This window comes from Lactuca serriola, chromosome 3, assembly GCF_051521515.1.
Source record: "Lactuca serriola cultivar US96UC23 chromosome 3, Lser_US96UC23_V15, whole genome shotgun sequence".
Classification (NCBI taxonomy): Eukaryota; Viridiplantae; Streptophyta; class Magnoliopsida; order Asterales; family Asteraceae; genus Lactuca; species Lactuca serriola.
The window spans coordinates 94,268,254-94,287,461 of record NC_136410.1 but is presented as its reverse complement, the minus strand read 5'-3'; the positions used below and the strand labels follow the sequence as shown (position 1 = coordinate 94,287,461).

The 19,208-nt window shown below is 32.0% G+C and overlaps 2 protein-coding genes across 2 annotated transcripts; both read right to left on the bottom strand.

Annotated features, from left to right (window-relative positions):
• Positions 1-845: 845 nt before the first annotated feature.
• Positions 846-2,352, bottom strand: LOC145094586 (putative glutathione S-transferase). The gene is made up of 2 exons (XM_079032728.1): positions 1,581-2,352; positions 846-1,330 (listed from the first exon to the last, which is right to left on the bottom strand). The coding sequence occupies exons 1-2, from the start codon at positions 1,899-1,901 to the stop codon at positions 983-985; spliced, it is 669 nt and encodes a 222-aa protein (XP_078888854.1). The 5' UTR covers positions 1,902-2,352; the 3' UTR covers positions 846-982.
• Positions 2,353-13,631: 11,279 nt separating this feature from the next.
• On the bottom strand, positions 13,632-16,708 carry APG5 (autophagy protein Apg5 family). Its single transcript, XM_079030873.1, has 8 exons — positions 16,534-16,708; positions 15,813-15,937; positions 15,443-15,509; positions 15,265-15,354; positions 15,083-15,170; positions 14,863-15,003; positions 14,168-14,296; positions 13,632-14,073 (listed from the first exon to the last, which is right to left on the bottom strand). The coding sequence occupies exons 1-8, from the start codon at positions 16,645-16,647 to the stop codon at positions 13,847-13,849; spliced, it is 981 nt and encodes a 326-aa protein (XP_078886999.1). The 5' UTR covers positions 16,648-16,708; the 3' UTR covers positions 13,632-13,846.
• Positions 16,709-19,208: the final 2,500 nt, after the last annotated feature.

Genomic DNA, 19,208 nt, shown 5'->3' with positions numbered 1-19,208 from the left:
CTTCCCATTATACACTTGACTATAAGCCTTAGCCAAAGTTGCAGCACTACCACACCTAATTTAATGATAATAGTGACAAAAAAATAATTTAGTTACTAAATTTGTAAATGATACATTTTACTCTATCCTTTGAATTCATTAACCATATCCACGTAATTAACCCTTTTTTTTCAAATAAACAAGGTAACTGGCATAACATATAATACTTGGTCTAAAGTTTAATTTTTGAACAACCGAAGAGCTTTTATTTACTAAATTACATTACCCTCTTAAGTCATAACCATATATCTACATAATTAACATTTACTTTTTTTTCAAATAAACAAGGTAACCAGCATAACCTATAATACTCGGTCAAATTATAGTTTTTGAACAACCAAATAGATTTAATAATAAACCATATATAATAAATAGTTTGGAATATATATATATATATATATATATATATATATATATATATATATATATATATATATATATATATATATATATAATTCTCTTAATGTCATTACAAAAATAAATAGCACAGTATCTTATTTCTACTTACATCATATTTTAAAAGTTGAAAATATGTTTTAAATTTTGAGATAAAAAAAATCACATGTAATTGTCACTAAAAATTATAAACATATTTAATAAAATTGTCACTATATAAACTATTTGATTTAGGGGAAAGTAACGTATCTAAAATTAAACTTTAATAACAAGAAACATTACATTAATCTAAAACATCTCAGAATTAATAAATTTTGGTTTATATAGAAAAAAAAAAGGTATCAAACATTCAATAAGATATTCAGTTTGATCCATTACATCAAATAGAAAGAAAAAAAACATACATTCTCCCCCTCAAAGACAACAATTATGTTTTCAAAGATAATTTTCAAACCAATTTTATTCCAACTCCTTATTCTTAGTGGATCTAAACATCCCACCACCCATAATATTATATCATCATCATTCATGACATAACAATCTTCATTCATTCAACACCAAACATTTGTCTCAACATTACTACAAAGTTGAGGATTTTTTCAGGGTTAGCCAAAGATTCAGAAACACTCTCCCTAACATGGACCCGTGTGATCCATGCCGCCAATTTAGGGTAGTGATCCTCCACCTTAAAGCTACCATATTTCTCGTAGGCTGGGAACCACGAAGTTAGACCAACAAGCAGTATGTCCACAAACCCGAAGTTGTCCCCGGCGAAGTAGTCTTTTTCAGCCAAAGTACCATCTAAGAACTTCAGGATATCAAGGAACGATGCCTTAGCGGCCTCTACTTCATCTTCTCCTTTTGCAGTCCAAATGGCCCGACCCGCCGAATGGACCTAGGATATACATATACATAATGATGAACGATTTCTAAAAATATATCACTCGGAACGAGTTGTGTTATGTTGTGGTAAGTCAGGTGGCTGACATCCCACAACCCCACAACTGGTTTTGGGACCATGTAATATAATTGGTCCCAAAACCACGTCTCACATCCTCGGATATGGACCTATCGGGATCAATTATGAGTATTCCAATCAAGTATATGTATTTGTCATAGTAAGCTTAATTAAAAAGAGGGCTTACCTTGCGATCAATGTAGTCGGCCCAAAATCGGGCCCGGGCTTTCTCATATGCACAAGTGGGCAAGAGGGGTTTGGAAGGCCAAACTTCATCGATGTAAGTGATAATGTTAGTGGACTCGAGGATGGGCTTGTTGTCGTGCAAGAGGACAGGAACTTGTTGGTGGACAGGGTTTGATTTTAGCAACAATTCGGTCTTTCCACCTAACAAATTATTCTCTAAAATCTCTTCATAAGCAATATCTTTTTCTGCCAATGCCACCTTCACCCTCATGCAAAAAGGGCTAGCCCACATGCTTAGAAGCTTCACATCATCTTTTCCCATCTTTAAATCACTTTTATTTCTTTGTGTTTGTGTTTGATGATTGTGAAAGAAAGAAGCTTTGTGTTTATATAGGAGCTCGTTGTGTTCTCCCTCACAAGAAAAAACTTTGATTTTCTCATATATAAGTTGTTTTGAGGCTAAAAGTTAAGCGGAGAATTAACACAGGCTGTGAGAGTGTGAGGATATTCAAACAAAGATCATTTCCGGCACACAAGAAAATTTGCATTAAAAAAAATTATTTTACATAGGACTGCTTGAAAATTAACGACTGTAGGTGTTTTGACTTTTTAAATCAAACTTTATTTATTTAAGGAGTGAAAGGGATAAAACCCCGTGTACAACTTATCATGCATTAGGTACAAGTCACAATGAATCATTTGCTCAAGAGTCGAGACTTCGTCATTTACATTCCAAATGTTGACCAAAAAGCAGTGATAGCGAGACTTTTTTGTTTATTATTTCCTGACAAAAATTTATAAATGGTTCCGTAGTTTTTCATGGGAATTCCAAGGTTGTGAAGAGTTGTTACAGTCAAGCAATCAAAAAAATGTTGTCAACTCAGTGACACGTCAACTTCATCACCAACCCGCCATCAACTCACTAGATATTGAGAATGATTACTACTCCACAATATTCTTTTTTTCATTTTTTATTTTTTTATGATTAAATTAAATAAAAAACAAAATTTAAAACATAATAAAATAATTTACATTACTTAAAACCCATTACATAAATTAAATTTAAAACCTAAATTAATAAAAAAAACATAGAAATTTAAACCTAAATTACTAACAGAACATAAAAAAATATAGAAAATAATAATAAAAATAATAATAATATAAAAGTCTAGGGTGGAATTTACAAATTTAAAAACCTGTTTGAGAAGGAAATTAGGGATGAGGTTTGTTTTGCTTTTGACCCAAACTTAAGGGAACTAGTTTGACAACTGTTGAAAGAGGTGTTGTCTCATACTCTCCTTCGATTAAAAGACGCCTTTCTTCTTCACTTGAACCTGCATATTTCACATCTTCAAAGAAAGGGTTTTCTTTTAATTGTTTCCAAGGCTTCAAACGGTCAAAAAAAAAGCCAGCCAATAGCAAGCTTTGTCTTCTTCCGTCTTTGAAGAGACGTCACACGCCAGAGCACCAGCCCTTGGGGCAGTATTCACGCGTCTCCAAGGAAGCCGACTTAGCTTCACGCGTGAGTTTGTATCACCACTCCGGGCAGCCTAATGAAATGTTTTTATGTTTAATTGTTATAATCAATTTAGTCTTTATTTTTTTTAGTTAATTAAGTCTAAAAACATCAGTTATATTCATTTTGACCATTTTTACCGGTAAACCGGTGGTCAACATAATATAAGGACTTTTTTGTAAACAAATATAAAATATAAGGACTTTTTTAAAAATATATTATTTTAATTTTTTTTATATTATTTTATTATGTTAGATTGTTAGTATTAATTTGTCTAAGAGATTGTATTACCATTTGTTAATCATGATATTTTTTTTAACATATATATTTTATGAAAATAGTTTTTTTTCTTCTAAAATTAATTATTTTCATATTTTTTCTATCTAACAAATTGTATTATCTTACATTAATCTTATGATGTTTTTTTTATCTGACAAATAATATTTATTATGAATTTTTTTTCTTCTAAAAATAACTTTTTTTATAATATCTATGTTTAACATATTTATATTTTACATTAATCTTATGATATTTTTTTTATCTGATGGAAAAGATCTACTATGAAAATAGTTTTTTTTTTCTAAAAATTATTGTTTTTATAATATTTTTGTCTAACTAGTTGTATTATCTTATATTAATCTTATGATGTTTTTTTCTATGAAAGATAATATCTATTATTAAATATTTTATTTTCTTCTAAATATAATATTTTTATAATAATTTTGTCTAACAGATTGGTATCTTACATTAATCTTATGGTATTTTCTTTTTCTGACAGAAAATATCTATTATGAAAAGAGTTTTTTTTTCTAAAAAGAACCGTTTTTATAAGATTAATATAAGATAACAATCTATTAGACAAAACTATTATAAAAACGAATAGTTTTCGAAGAAAAAAAATGTATTTCATAATATAAATTATCGACAATGAATATATATATATATATATATATATATATATATATATATATATATATAATAAGATTAATGTATGATAATACAATGCGTCAAACATAAATATAATAAAAAAACGATTATTTTTAGAAGAAAAAATAAATATTTTCATAACAGATATCCACTGTCTAGACAAAGAAAATATCATAAGATTAACATAAAATAATACAGTCTGTTAGACAAAAAAATATACTAAGATAATATTTAAAAAAATTAAAATAATATATTTTTAAAAAAAATCATTATATTTTGGATTTATTTGCATAAAAAGGGGTCAAAATGAATATAATTGAAGTTTCTGGGACTTAATTGATTAAAAAAAATAATGACTAAATCGGTTACGAGACCTAAACATAAGGACTTTTCAATAGATTTCTCTTTTTTCATCTTATGGTTTCAATCCCTAACTTTTTTTTTGTTTTGTTTTTAAGGATTCATGTGATTTAAAAACTTTTCACCAATAGTTCTTCGGCTCACTCCCTCATTTTTGGTCCGTTAAATCAAATCACATGCACACCAAGTGAGGGCAAATGTGTCTTTTAACTTTTGACACTCCTAATAAACATATAATGTATACATCTTTTGATGGGTTATATACAAACAATACTGTGTGTGCATGCAACCCTAGAGTTGGATCTATGTTTTCACTATTAGTTATACAACTTTATGAGCACAAAAAGAAACCTGGCATGCTAGTACTATTTTCAAATTCCACATAGAAGAATAGAATACATACCTTTTGTTGTTATATAGTAATAACAACTAGTTTCTTGAATTTCCTTAGCTCTTGAAAGCAAGTACCACAAGTGTAGTACCTCTAATGGCTCACAAACACACTAGGTGAAAGGATGAATATGGGAGAGGGGAGAGAATGGTATCTTGCCCTAGATTTCGTCCCTTTTTGGGTTTCCCAAGGCTTGGACGAAATTTTAGTGCCTTAGGGTGCTATTTATACTTAAGGCTAACTAGGGTTTCAAGGTGTAAACCCTAATCCCTTAGCTTAGGGCCTAAGCAAGTCCATGGACTCCTTTCCTTAAGCCCTTGGACGAAAACTCCTAGATCCTTCTAGGATTTTTGTTCAAGCCTTAATAAAGGTGATCCAATGGCCCAAAGCCTCAACTATTGAATAATTACAAAATAGCCCCTGCACTTTCAGTCAGTTCCTTTAATCCCAAAATTAATTCTAAATTAATTTCTGATTAAATACTAATTAATAATATGATTCCAAATTAATATTATTCATATAATATATTAACAAATTATATTTATACCCTAATTTATTATTCTTAATAATAAACTAGCCACTCTCCTCAACAATCATCCTATCTAGTCACCAGTGTGAAGGCAACCCAAAAGGACCATGCACAATCGGGTCAAGTACATACCAAAATAGTTATGGACTTAGACACTAATCCAACAGTCTCCCACTTGGATAAGTCTAACAACTATTCTGCGTATAACCTCAGATCCTGATTAGCAATCGTAGTTTTCAAAAGCCGCTGTCAACTCTGATCTTATCAGAAGCGTGTCCTTTAGATAAGGAATCATATATTCCTCCTTTCTTGATATCGTATAGACATGAGACATGGATTGAAATCATTCTCTCAGTCTATGTGTTGTTTCCCAATTTCCGATTTACGACGACTGACAACAGACTACAATTGAACACATCAAATTAGTCCCGGCTTGGCCAAGCGCTTAGGTGCCATCACTAAATCATCGGGGGGCCCACAAATATCGCTTTCATCCTACTTTGGGCAAAAGGAACGGATAAACTTTGATTCAATGCTTGCTTGCACTCACTCACCGAATCACAAACAACAATATTCTTTATGACACCAAGTTACTGGTGCGTTTACATATTATCAATGTGTAACCGACTCGCAAGATACAACTCACACATCTCGGTTTCAAGAACATAAGATATTATCGTCTCACCAATCACTCGTGATAAAATCCATGAGGTGATTCAAGTGAGCATGGGTTTAATCCAATGCTCAAAATCATATTCATAAGCACTCACAAACGTTGCATCAAACCTTTGTTATGTCTAATACACTTTAGGCAATCTACAAACCAATTCATGACAGTCTTCATTCATACCTACTTCCAACATATGAACGGCTGTGGATGATTCGAATAATTTGATTATTCTGAAATAATTAATTATTCAGGAAGTCAAAACATGCAAAGTGAAACACGAGAATAATACTAATTCTATATGGTCCCAAACCTTTGAGTATAAATAAAACACCTTTTATTTATCACCATATCGATTACTCATTATTTGTTGTTTTGGTTAATTAACTTATTACTTGAATTATTACTACACTTGTCCCATGCTCTTAGCATGCACACAATGTTTACTTATGGTCCTTACTTTGTGAAATAGATCAAATGAACACCAATCATATTCATTTCACAACTCTCAATCCTTATCACAAGTGTAAGAATATCAAATTCTTGGCACTTATAGAATATGCTAGACTCTAACATTTTATGCAATGATCCTTTCGTAAAGTTATAGCTCAAAATCATCAAGACTTGGCCAATCTCTATCAGAAACAATTCTATAGATATGATGTCTCTCACTCAAAGTACATTCCTTTGAACATTCTTTTGCATAAAATTTTCTAATCTAGACATAGACTCTCAATATCCAACTCCCAATATGGAAACATTTCCATATTTGCCATACGACAACTCATTCTTAATAGAATCTTATCTATAATAATGTCGATATGATCCATCCAATATCATACTTCCAACTACTCACAAGCGACCAATCCTCAACGAGCTTTGGATCGTCCTTTGATAGTTGTTTAATTATCTTAGTCAAAACCAATTCTTGTCCTTTTTCCCTCTAAATGCGCTAGACATTTGGAAAATTTTAGAATGGTCAAATATAATAGCACTGGCAATCAATCCTATACACGAAGCGTATAGGACACGATGCATAATGTCTTACATAAAGATATGATACTTTATCAATCTTCTGCCATAATAGTTTATGTGTCTCGTTCTTACAATTCGAACTATGAAGAGGGATACCGTAATCATAATCGAAATTTAAGAACACACTATATATCCTTGACTAAATTTGTTAACATTCCACAACCTAAGCCTTTAGATTTGAAATAAAGCATAATATTCTCTCCCTTAATTATAGCAAAACAACTTTTCAAACCTTACGACTTTGCAAAGTATAACTCTTGTTTTCTATAATTAATATTGCTAACTTTCAATACTTGCCATAATAATCATACAAGCATAACATTTATGCTCCCAAGATCATGATGATTATTATCATATAAGCATAACACTTATGCTCCCACTAGCTTTGACATGTATTCAGAAAACAGCTTAACTTCCAGAAAACAATGCCTATTGAATTTCTTAAGTTCATATTTCTAATACCTAATGATTTGATAATCCTTTATCTAAGCTTCTTAAACTTATACACCTTTGCCTTAGATAGCTCATATGTGTGTCTAAACAATTCAGACTAGTTGCCAAATCTCACAATTCGAATCATAGAAAGGGATACCGTAACCATAATCGAATTCGAGAATACAATTTTCACAATCACTATCTTCTTAAAATCTCTCTTAGTGAAAGCATTTACTCACAGTCATTTTCATGAAGGAGGGAATCTTATGACACTTAGATTTTAATGGTGTATGTGTTCCTATCCATGCGAATTTGTCAAAACCAAAGTTTGCGACAAATCCAAACTTATATGGACCGAACTTTCTCAATCTTGATTTCTTGCCTTATGGTAACACGAGTGCCCACCATGTCTTCCAAGTAGTTAAGCAGCTCACCCTTTCATATCAATGTACTTTTCATTGATCAAGGTGCTTGCCTTTTATGCGTTCAAATGAGAACTCATAGAACTCACATGCATAATTAACTCAATTGGAATGGCACAGAAACAAAATAATGTCAACACGATAGGTTGTAAACCTCAAGTCGTGTGCTAGTGATGATCGATAAGGTTTATTCTTGATTTGTTCTTGAAACCTTTCAAGACATTGATACTCCCACTGACACCTTGACATATAAGATTCTCTTGTCAATAAACATTTCTTGACAAACAAATATTCAAGAGTTAGTGTAGCTTTTATCAAGACAAAACACTTCACAAAATTGGTCCTAGTTGGTCTTTGTCTTATCCAAGACATCACAACTTTCCACATTTGATGAATGTTATAAGCCTTCATAAGACTTGTCACTCAATATCACAATCTTAACTCTAAGACTTGTTTTTGGAACGAAGTATGATTGACTTCTTGATTTAACCATTTCTTCAATTCTTGATTCCTCTTCTCAGACATATAATTGTACTAAGACTCATTTAGAGGATCAATTGAGATATGTTTCTTAATCATTAAGACCTATCATAAAACATGATAAAAGATACTCTCCCTTCTTCTTAGAATAGAGAAACTTTTATCTTTCTGCCTACTTGATTCTTCTTATCCGTTCTGCTATTGATTGAAACTTTTTTCAATCAACTCACAATTACACTTAATCTTATAAGTATAATCATATTAACTAAACCTTTAGTAAATCATGACGAATATATTTGTAACTCTTGTGGTGGACTTGATCAACACACAACTTTGTTTCCTAGTCCTTCACTTGACATTTTGTCAACGAATTAGTCTAATTTCCAAATATAAAATTTCTCATTCATCATGCAACCAAGTTGCATGATTCCAAGTCTCTATCCAATTAAAACTTGGGCGATGAGAAACTCTCCTTATTTGGTAAATTCTTGACATTTCCACAAATAACATAATTCATTATTGCTAATAACTGAAACATTCAAACATCAATGTTTTTCATACACGCCATTGCAAGGATAAATAAATAATATAAAATCAAAATTTATTTTATTGCGGAAAAATTTGTCCTTACAATGCAATTCAATTGAAAACTATGTTAATACATATTTCATAGCAATCTATTCTAACTCCAAGTACTAGCTCAAAATTCTAACCTTCAAGAAATGCGATCGAAATCCATTTCTTCACGATTAGATTCAGCTCACTTCTTCCCTTAAGCTTCCTCTCTTTTCTTCGATCCTATAAAACATCAAAATGTAATCTTATTACATCATGTATTAAGAATCTAGAATAGGAACTTAAAAGAGTTAGTTAATGGATTTTACCTGAAGTAGAGCCATGCATCTTGACTCTCCCATCTCTTAGATTTCTCAGGTAGTTAGGGCAGCTTCGTCTCCAATGCCCCTTCTCTTGGCAATAAAATCAAATGGACTCCTTTGGCACAGCACATCAGACAATCATAGACTTATTTCTTTCTAAACTTCCGATGTTGCCAGTGCCCATTGTAGTTTGGGAGTTTGACTCACCAGAAAAAATTTACTTGACCAACACGCCAAATCATTGTTGATTCAACAGCTATAAGCAAATAAGTGAGATCAATGAGGGTCACGTCGTCATGCATCATATAGTACTCTCTAACGAACTCACTATATGATTCAGGAAGTGACTGAAGAACCCAATCAACAGCCAACTCGCCTAAAATCTCGACACCCAACTTCCTTAACCTATCAATGTGTGACTTCATCTCTAAGACGTGTACACACATAGGTTTCCCATGTTTACTTGCCAAAAGGGCTTGAGTGAGCTTGAACTTTTCAAGCCTTCGAACTTGTAGGTTAGGGAGAATAATTGGAGGAGGTGAAGGAAGTGAAGCATGATCTCTTGTTCCCCGATCGAATCGTGGATCATCATCTTCATTTGGAAAGCTTGTTCCATGGAATTTGGGAAGACCATGATTGTCATAACTAGACATCTACAAAACGGGAGAAAATTCAAGTTATGTTGATTAGGATCCTCGATGTGACACCCAAATGAAACATCGAGGCTAGGATCCAACACAATACTCTACAACCTAGAAGAGGGATGTCGTAATCTAGTTGCAGAATATTTGAAGGTAGGTAAATGACGATTTACCAATTTCCACCATGAGACACGAAAAGGAAACTTAAGTTTTAAATGTATTGAAAACTCCTAGATCTTTTGAGATTCATTGAACTTTTCAATGGCATGTTTAAATCTTGACATGCCCCTCGATTTGTGACTGGGATGCCGAGGATCACAAAACAGGGTGTGAATAACCATGCAAACTTACATGGTGCCCCCAATGTTACAGTCTCCTATTCGATGTGCCGGTTAACCACACACACTCCACCGAACTATGACAAACATTGAGTCACCCTTTACTACCTTTACTTAGAACCATTTAGTGTGTCGGTTAACCACACGCGCTCCACTAACGTCTTCGCAAGGGCACAAAGTGTAATTTCATGGAATTGCATCAATTCACTTTTTCCTAAAGTAACTAAGATTGAGAATTTTGTAAAAAAATTTAGTTACTTTATACTTCATTATACTTTTAATGGAAAGGGTTTGCCCTATCCTACCCGTTCGGCTAACGACCCTCCACCAATCAAGGAAGCGGTGGGTGAGAGTGGACACCCATTAAACGGCCATTTTATAGGCCATAACCTTATACTCCCCTTATAGATCGGCTTCGTGAATGAGGCCTACTAACGGTAAGACTAGCATTTAAGTTATACATATATAATATTAGACTTTTAATGTTATACATAGTATAAGGGTGTATTTTACACTTTTAAAATACTAGGTGGTTTAATTTTATAAATTACACTTTTAATTTAATTAAATATAAACCATATCATTATGGATTTATTAACTCTCTTTTAATGATACACTTAATTAATTTAATAAAACCATAAGGATGTAATTTGAACTTTTTCAAAATTAGGATTTTAGAATTTAGACTTTTTCAAAATTAAACCTTTTAATCAAACAATTTAAATTCCAAAACTTGAGGGCAAGTTTTGAAACTTTTCAAAACATAAGCAAGAACATTCTAGATCAAATTAATAATAATAATAATTAACCAATTAATTAGTAATTATCTAAATATGACCTAATTTAATTTCTTGCAAGATAATCTATCAAATAATTCAAATAAATCAAGTTTATCACATAAGGCAATGATTATCTAATTAATTTGACAATTATCTTTTATTTTGTTAAGGATATCTTTTAAATTAAACAATTAATTTAACCTAATCCCTTAAATCCCCTAGAATTCAAAATTATGGGATGGGATATTCAAAATCTTTAATTACCAAATTTAAACATTTAAAGGATAATTACAAGATATGACAATATCCAAATCCCTAAAATTTAGGATCTAATCATGGGGAAAGAGGCAATTTCGAAATTCTAGGGTTAGACAACCCTAAAATCGAAATCTTGGGGCCAAAGAAAAAGGTTTAGGAAATCTTACCAAAAATTTCGAAATCTAGGGTTTAAAAACCCTAATTTCGAAAATCAAGCCTCCAGGGTTTATTAGCCATAAACCCTAATATGTCAAGTTCATACATTTGAATAAAGCTAATTGAAAAAAAAAACCCAATGGCTCTGATACCACTGATGGGTTATATACAAACAATCATGTGTGTGCATGCAACCCTAGAGTTGGATCTATGTTTTCATTATTAGTTATACAACTTTATGAGCACAAAAAGAAACCTGGCATGCTAGTACTATTTTCAAATTCCACATAGAAGAATAGAATACATACCTTTTGTTGTTATATAGTAATAACAACTAGTTTCTTGAATTTCCTTAGCTCTTGAAAGCAAGTACCACAAGTGTAGTACCTCTAATGGCTCACAAACACACTAGGTGAAAGGATGAATATGGGAGAGGGGAGAGAATGGTATCTTGCCCTAGATTTCGTCCCTTTTAGGGTTTCCCAAGGCTTGGACGAAATCTTAGTGCCTTAGGGTGCTATTTATACTTAAGGCTAACTAGGGTTTCAAGGTGTAAACCCTAATCCCTTAGCTTAGGGCCTAAGCAAGTCCATGGACTCCTTTCCTTAAGCCCTTGGACGAAAACTCCTAGATCCTTCTAGGATTTTCGTTCAAGTCTTAATAAAGGTGATCCAATGGCCCAAAGCCTCAACTATTGAATAATTACAAAATAGCCCCTACACTTTCAGTCAGTTCCTTTAATCCCAAAATTAATTCTAAATTAATTTCTGATTAAATACTAATTAATAATATGATTCCAAATTAATATTATTCATATAATATATTAACAAATCATATTTATACCCTAATTTATTATTCTTAATAATAAACTAGCCTCTCTCCTCAACAATCATCCTGTCTAGTCACCAGTGTGAAGGCAACCAAAAAGGACCATGTACAATCGAGTCAAATACATACCAAAATAGTTATGGACTTAGACACTAATCCAACATCTTTAAGTTACTTTCTTCTTCCCTTTGAACATTGTTGCCCTCGAAGACTCCATAAAGATGGTGATTTGCCGTTGTGGAAGTCCAACAATGAAAATGACATCATGGACCAATCTTAACCCGATAAGGCAATTTTTGAGTTTTCTCAATTTAATGGCTTGGTGAAAATACCATTATAGTTATATCTCTATCATGAAATAGTTGTCAAATCCTTCTATAATCACAAAAAAAAGGATAAACACCATGTCAGTTTTTGATGAACACCTTGTAGTAGAAAAAACATCACTGGTTGTAGAACCATATCGTATCCAACGTGCAAGTCACATTTTGTTGTAGTTTTTTCATGCAAAGTCCATATTGTGGGGATTATTGTCGATTCCTTATCAGTAAACCCAAGAAGCTTGAAATTCCGTCGGTAATTGAAAGATAGGAGGATGAAGATGAAATGTGGGTTTTTTGGAAGAGAGAGATGAAGGGTGTTGACATGAAGAGATGATGAATTACATTAAGGCATAATCATTTCTCACATTTAATTGAAGTTCATAAGTTAAAACACACATTTTCCCTCACTTGATTTGCACGTTATCCGACTAAACAGACAAAAAGCAACAGAGTGAGCCAAAATGACCATCTATAAAAAGTTTTTAAATTATATGGACCTTCCTTGAGGACAAAAAAAGTTTGGGACTTAAACCCCGATTATGGAAAGCCATATGAACCATTTATGAAGTTTTGTCTTTATTTCCGCTATTAATTTGAAAGTTTCGAGGAGGTTTTAGTTTTTTTCTTAATAAAAATAATTAATGTTATAAAATTCCAATAAATACTAATTAGTATTCAATCTTCTATGTGAAGCACTTACACCTTAAAAGTACTCATTAGACCAAGAAATAATTTTGGTGTCTATTAGATCACTAAGGTGGATTTCAATGGATTTCAATCATATAAACTGGTATTGATCTAACATGTCATCCACGGAAAAATTCAATATAACAAAATTTGTTCATTTACGTCCACATAACATCAATTTGCTATCAATAATACATAATTACTCCATTGAAATATACTTCAATGATGCAATGAGAAACCTCAAAAAAGTTTATTAGCCACTTAAAAAAATAAATGACTTTAGAAACAAATTGAATACCATTAATTGTCATTTTATAACATTAACCCTATAACAAAGCTTGAAATAAAAAATATATATATGGTTTAAAACTTCTATAACTCTTAATCCAAAAGCTATTTCAATTTGTGTACCCAAATTTCATTTTGCGTCAATTCATTCCATTAAACCAAATCCCACCTCCTAAATCAGTAAATTCCAAATTCTAACAATACAACCATTTTCACCAAACAGGTTAAAAAAAAGTCCAAAAGAATTACTCCCACCATATACTGTACACTTTTCTGTATTCCCCTATAAACACCACTAAAACATTTTTCTTTAAAAAAAACGCCACGTGTCACGTACCCATTGGTCTACCAGCATTAATGTAAACACAAATATGAAGAAAGTAATCAGGATTCATCAAATTGTTAACCACCCAAGAAAACGGTATTTCCATTTTTGGCTCAATCCCTTGAATCCTAACAAGTTTTATCACCCCATCTTTGCCTTCTTCTTCATCAGCAGGGTGAAAAAATTCTGGTAGAATTGATTTTACTGCATCATATAAAGTGAAATACTTTCCTGCATTCACATAATAAAATATCATTCTTCAGTCAGTTTGTAAAAAAGTCAAAAAGTCAAAATTGAGACTTTAGTATATACTGTATATATATACCTTCTTTGTTAATCTCAACAGGTCGATTTATATAGGAGATTTGATCCCATGTTTCAAAAGGTGGAACTGTTTCTAAATTCTCAAAATCTTGATTTGTATTACAGAGATACAAACGAACAGGGATTCTACCTGATATAAGAAAAGAAAAAAAAAATGAAAGTAGATTTTTGAGTAAATTACACGAATGGTTCCTATGATTTGGGGTAATTTGCATGTTTGGTCCCTAACTTATTTTTTTTTAACTCGGAAGGTCACTACTGTTTGTTTTTGTTGCGCGTTTGGTCACTGTCCTACCTAAAATGACTATTTTGCCCTTGATTTTTTAATTTATTTAAATAAAAATCAAGGGCAAAATCGTCTTTTTAGGTAAGACAGGGACCAAGTGCGCAATAAAAACAAACTATAGGGACCTTCCGAGTTCAAAAAATAAGTTAGGGATCAAACATGCAAATTACCCCAAACCATAGGGACCATTAGTGTAATTTATTAAAAAATCAAGGGCAAAATCGTCATTTTAGGTAAGACAGGGACCAAACGCGCAATAAAAACAAACTGTAGGGACCTTTCGAGTTAAAAAAAATAAATTAGGGACCAAACATGCAAATTACCCCAAACGATAGGGACCATTTGTGTAATTTACTCTAGATTTTTGTAATAAAAATAAATGAAAGTATGATGATATAAAAAAAACTTACTTGTTTTGAGTGTTGTAGTTGCTTCTGTTTCATTAACAGTGTGTGGAGCTTTCAAAGAGGGATTTACTTTTTCAGAAAAATCATCTTCAATTATTCCAAGTTTAAGTTTAGATGAAATGCGATTGTAGGTGTCCAGTTTACCTGGAAAGAAGCCAGGGGTAAATTCGGAAAGTTTCACTTTTTTAAAAAGTTAAAAGTTTTAAAAAATTTAATAGCATACCATTCATAACAGAGCGCCATAATTCAACCTGATCAGGTTGTGACATGTTCATGACATTTTTACTGCTTCCATGAATTATATATGCAGCCTGAAAAATAAAAAATATATAAAATCATAAATGATAAATCTATGCTATTTATTATTTAATGTTGTTATCATTTAAAAAAAAATTATATTTGAACCTCTTTTAATGAATTGATATAGCTCCATTTTACACTATCTTCCCCATCACAGGGGATCAAGATGTTTCCTGGGTATCCTCTAAAATGTACCTGAAAATGTTGGAATTTTATAAAAAATATAAAGTTAACCAAATTTTGTAAATATTAATTTATAAAAATGTAAATTTGAGATATATACTGTCAAATTCCAAGGTCTTTCAGGTTCAGCACAAAGAAGATCAAAAAGAACCCCTGTTGGTATATACCTGAAAAAAAAATACAATATAATATTTTATGATCAATTTATGACACCAATACATATCAATAAATGAAATGTTGGAATTATAGGAAGTTTAATTTGAATATTAAAAGTTTAATAAGGTGACACCAATACAGATCAATAACCTGGTTACTTTTTCTACTTGCTTTCAAGCATAGTAGCAGAGTTCATCATGGTATAAGTTGTTGAGATTTGGGAAAGAGGAGAAAGAAGATTCATATGAAGAAGATAAAAACATGATTATATTTACACCTCAATATCACAAAGAGAAAATGCTCAAATAGTATACCATTTAAGGGGTAATCCTTTGTACTCAAACCAGATAGTGTCTACTCCAGGAGGAAGAGCACCACTGAAGAATGGCTTGAGTTGTGAAGATAACAAAGGTAGATACCCTATTCGTGGAGCTAGGATCTGAACTTACAGAAACATAACAAGTTCTTGTTAGATCTTCAATAAATGGTAACAATAAGTCAATAACACCCTTGTAATTGTAAAATCCAATTCACAGAAAAGAAGATAGAGTGTAAAAGATGAAAGAGAATCTACATTACTCTCAAAATCACATCAAAACATCATGATTGATCAAATCATCATCCAATATCTGTGATACAAAGCCCTAAACATATACTAAATTGCACTCAATATCGATTTAAATGTGGCCCTCAAAGTAACTCTAAAAGTAGATCTATACTCAGGTTCCTAAGAACCAAACATATTTATTCTCAAAAGCAATATTGTTATAGATTGTGTTGCAAATTTCACACCGAATAGTACAGAACTCGGAAATATTCTCTTAATCAGATTTGAACTTCGATTCGAGAATCGAGAGTGTAGCTTCCTTTTTCAGGGAGGAACAAATCTTAAACAGCCAATTCGATGACAACACTACACCGCTAAATTAGAACAAAATTCATTCGATTTGATACACATACAATAGATGAAATGCAAATATATAAATCACTTCGAACAACTACTTAAGAAATAGATTAATAGTGTGTAGAGAGTACCAGAGCAGGCGGCGGCGGCGGTAGAGTAGTGACTTCGGAGTCGTGAAGATGAACTTGCAGCGGGATAGCTCCGTCCCAGACGTATCGTTGAGCTTCTTTTTCTCCTCCTTGCATCTCAGTTATCTCTTCCCTTGTTTCGTCGGCGATCACAAATCAATTCCGTCAAGTTTTGGTTATAATCAATCAGGGGTGCAAAGCGTAATATTATCTTTAATATGTACGATTCGAACCTTCCACTTTTGACAAAGTTACAATCCTCACTTTAAATATGAAAATTAATATGAAAAGCCCTTACAATATGCTCCAAGGGGTAGACTAGCAAAAATTACTAGATCAAGTAGAGGTCCATAAGGGCCGGTCCATAAGTGGTCTAAAAAACTTCGCCCGGTCAAAGTTTGGTCAACGTTGATATAAGAAAAGTTCGGTCTAGTTCGGGAATTAAAAGTCTTCCTATTTAAGATTATTGGTTTTGTCTATATTTGCATTCAAAAATATGTGGTATGGTTGGTTAGTGTTGTATGAGCGTGGTTTAAAGAATTTGGTCAAAGTAGGAGATCGAGTGTTATTAATGCTCTCATCTTAGAAAGGTGTGCTCTCTTTTGGAATGATGTAGAAACTAAATCCTCAATATATAACATTAGAAAAAAAGTGGTTATAAAATTATGGATACTCCTTATCTATTTTCTTTAGGGAATTAGCTAAAGTCTCACATGATGCTATAGGATACTATCTGGCTATAAAATGGTTATAAAATCATGGCTACTATGTTTAGGACTCTTCACTATTTGGATAAAACCGAATTGTCCAATTGGACAATTTGGATCGGACTATTTGGTTTGGATATTCGGATTTTTGGATTGGTTTTTAGCAAAACCGAATTATTATTTTGGATTTCGGATTGGTTTTGGTTTGTAAAATAAAAACCAAATAGTCCAAAAAAACCGATTGCAATTTATAATTATTTTGTTCTATTTAATATATATCTTTAATAATTTATAAATTTACTAAATTATTCTTTTAGTATATTAAAATTTTTCATCTACTATAATACTTTAATATGTACTTCTTATAAAAAAAAAATTGTCTATAAAGTAGTAAATTATAATATATTTTTCTTGATAGTTATTTATAAGTTTTAATTCACAACTAATTAAACAATATTTTTTAGTTTATATTATAAAATAAGTTAATACTAAAGTTATATATTTGTTGAAATGTCTTAATTCTTGAAAACCGAATTGTAAAAAACCGATCCAACCGAATTATAATTTGGTTGGATCGGATCGGATTTGAATTTAGTTTGGACTATTTGGATCTACGTTTTGAAAACCGAAATTAATTGGATTCACTTGATCGGATCGGATTAAACCGATCCATCCAAACGAACACCCCTAACTATGTTGGACAACAAGATAAAAATTGAGAAATTATCGGCTTGTCAAAGTGAAGAAAGTAATTGTGGATGATGTTGATAGAGTTAACAATGCTCACACTGCTACAGATGTTTTGAATCGAGCCATGCAAGATTATATATTCAGCTAATGTACGTTGAAATATATCTTACTTGTGTGAATAAAAAAATCAAAATATTACTTATTATTTTGTCATCGTCAAATAGGGAGTTTGTTGGTCCCAAAAAATACAATAGATTTAATGATGGCACTTAGTAGTAATGTAACATCCAGTTTCGTGATGCTTATGATCTTAGGATAGCGGACCATAATTTGATCGAATAAAGGTCTTGGGCTTCAAGGGAATAGATTTTAGACCTTCTTGGATGTTGATAATGTTAGTTAAGTGATTTAAGCCCTTGAATTGTGATTTGGAGCCAAATGGTAGAATGGGAAAAGTAACATGTAGACTTCTTGCATAAATTAATGAAATTAGTTTGGTATGCTTTAAGTCAAAAGTAATTAGATAAAATTGCAGGGTTTGTCAGTACATTCTCTTGCATATAAAGATCACTGAGAATGAGGTGGAAACGAAGAAGTTATGATTGTTTGAAGTTGAAGCTGAAAACTGAAAAATCATGAACTTATCTGAGAAGCGCGGAGCGCCCTTTAATGAACGTGTGGTGACCCCGGCCTAGTGGGTTGCACACTTTTTAGGGTTTTGGGGTATTTAAAGGTCATTAATCCCAAGGTTTCGTCATTTTCAGCCTTCGCTTCCTCTAGAACACCTCTAATGAAACCCTAGCCTCCATTGAAGTGTTCAGAGCTCATTAACTCCCCTAAATCCCTTTTGGTACTCTCTTAATGACCATTTGGTGCTCTTTTTTTGGTGGTATTGTGCTCTAGAAGGAAGAATAACAAGAAAGATTGGTCTTTGAAGCTATGCATTTGAAGTATTCAACCTTTATTAACCTTCTAGGACTTGGTAAGCCTTATAGATCCAAGATTTATTGCAATTCATCTATAGATCTAAGTGTTTGTTGGGTTTTTGGTCCACTTTAGCAAGTTTTGGTCCCTTTGTGGCTTATTGCATTGAGTTGGAAGAACTTTTGAGATTTTGGTTGATGTGTAGGATGTTATTTGGTCATTTGGTGGAGTAGAGTGTATGTAAAAGCTTTCTTTACTCCATGCAGCGACGGAGCTAGATGGGGCATTGGGGGTACTACAGTACCCCCAAAAAATTGTTATATATATATATATATATATATATATATATATATATAT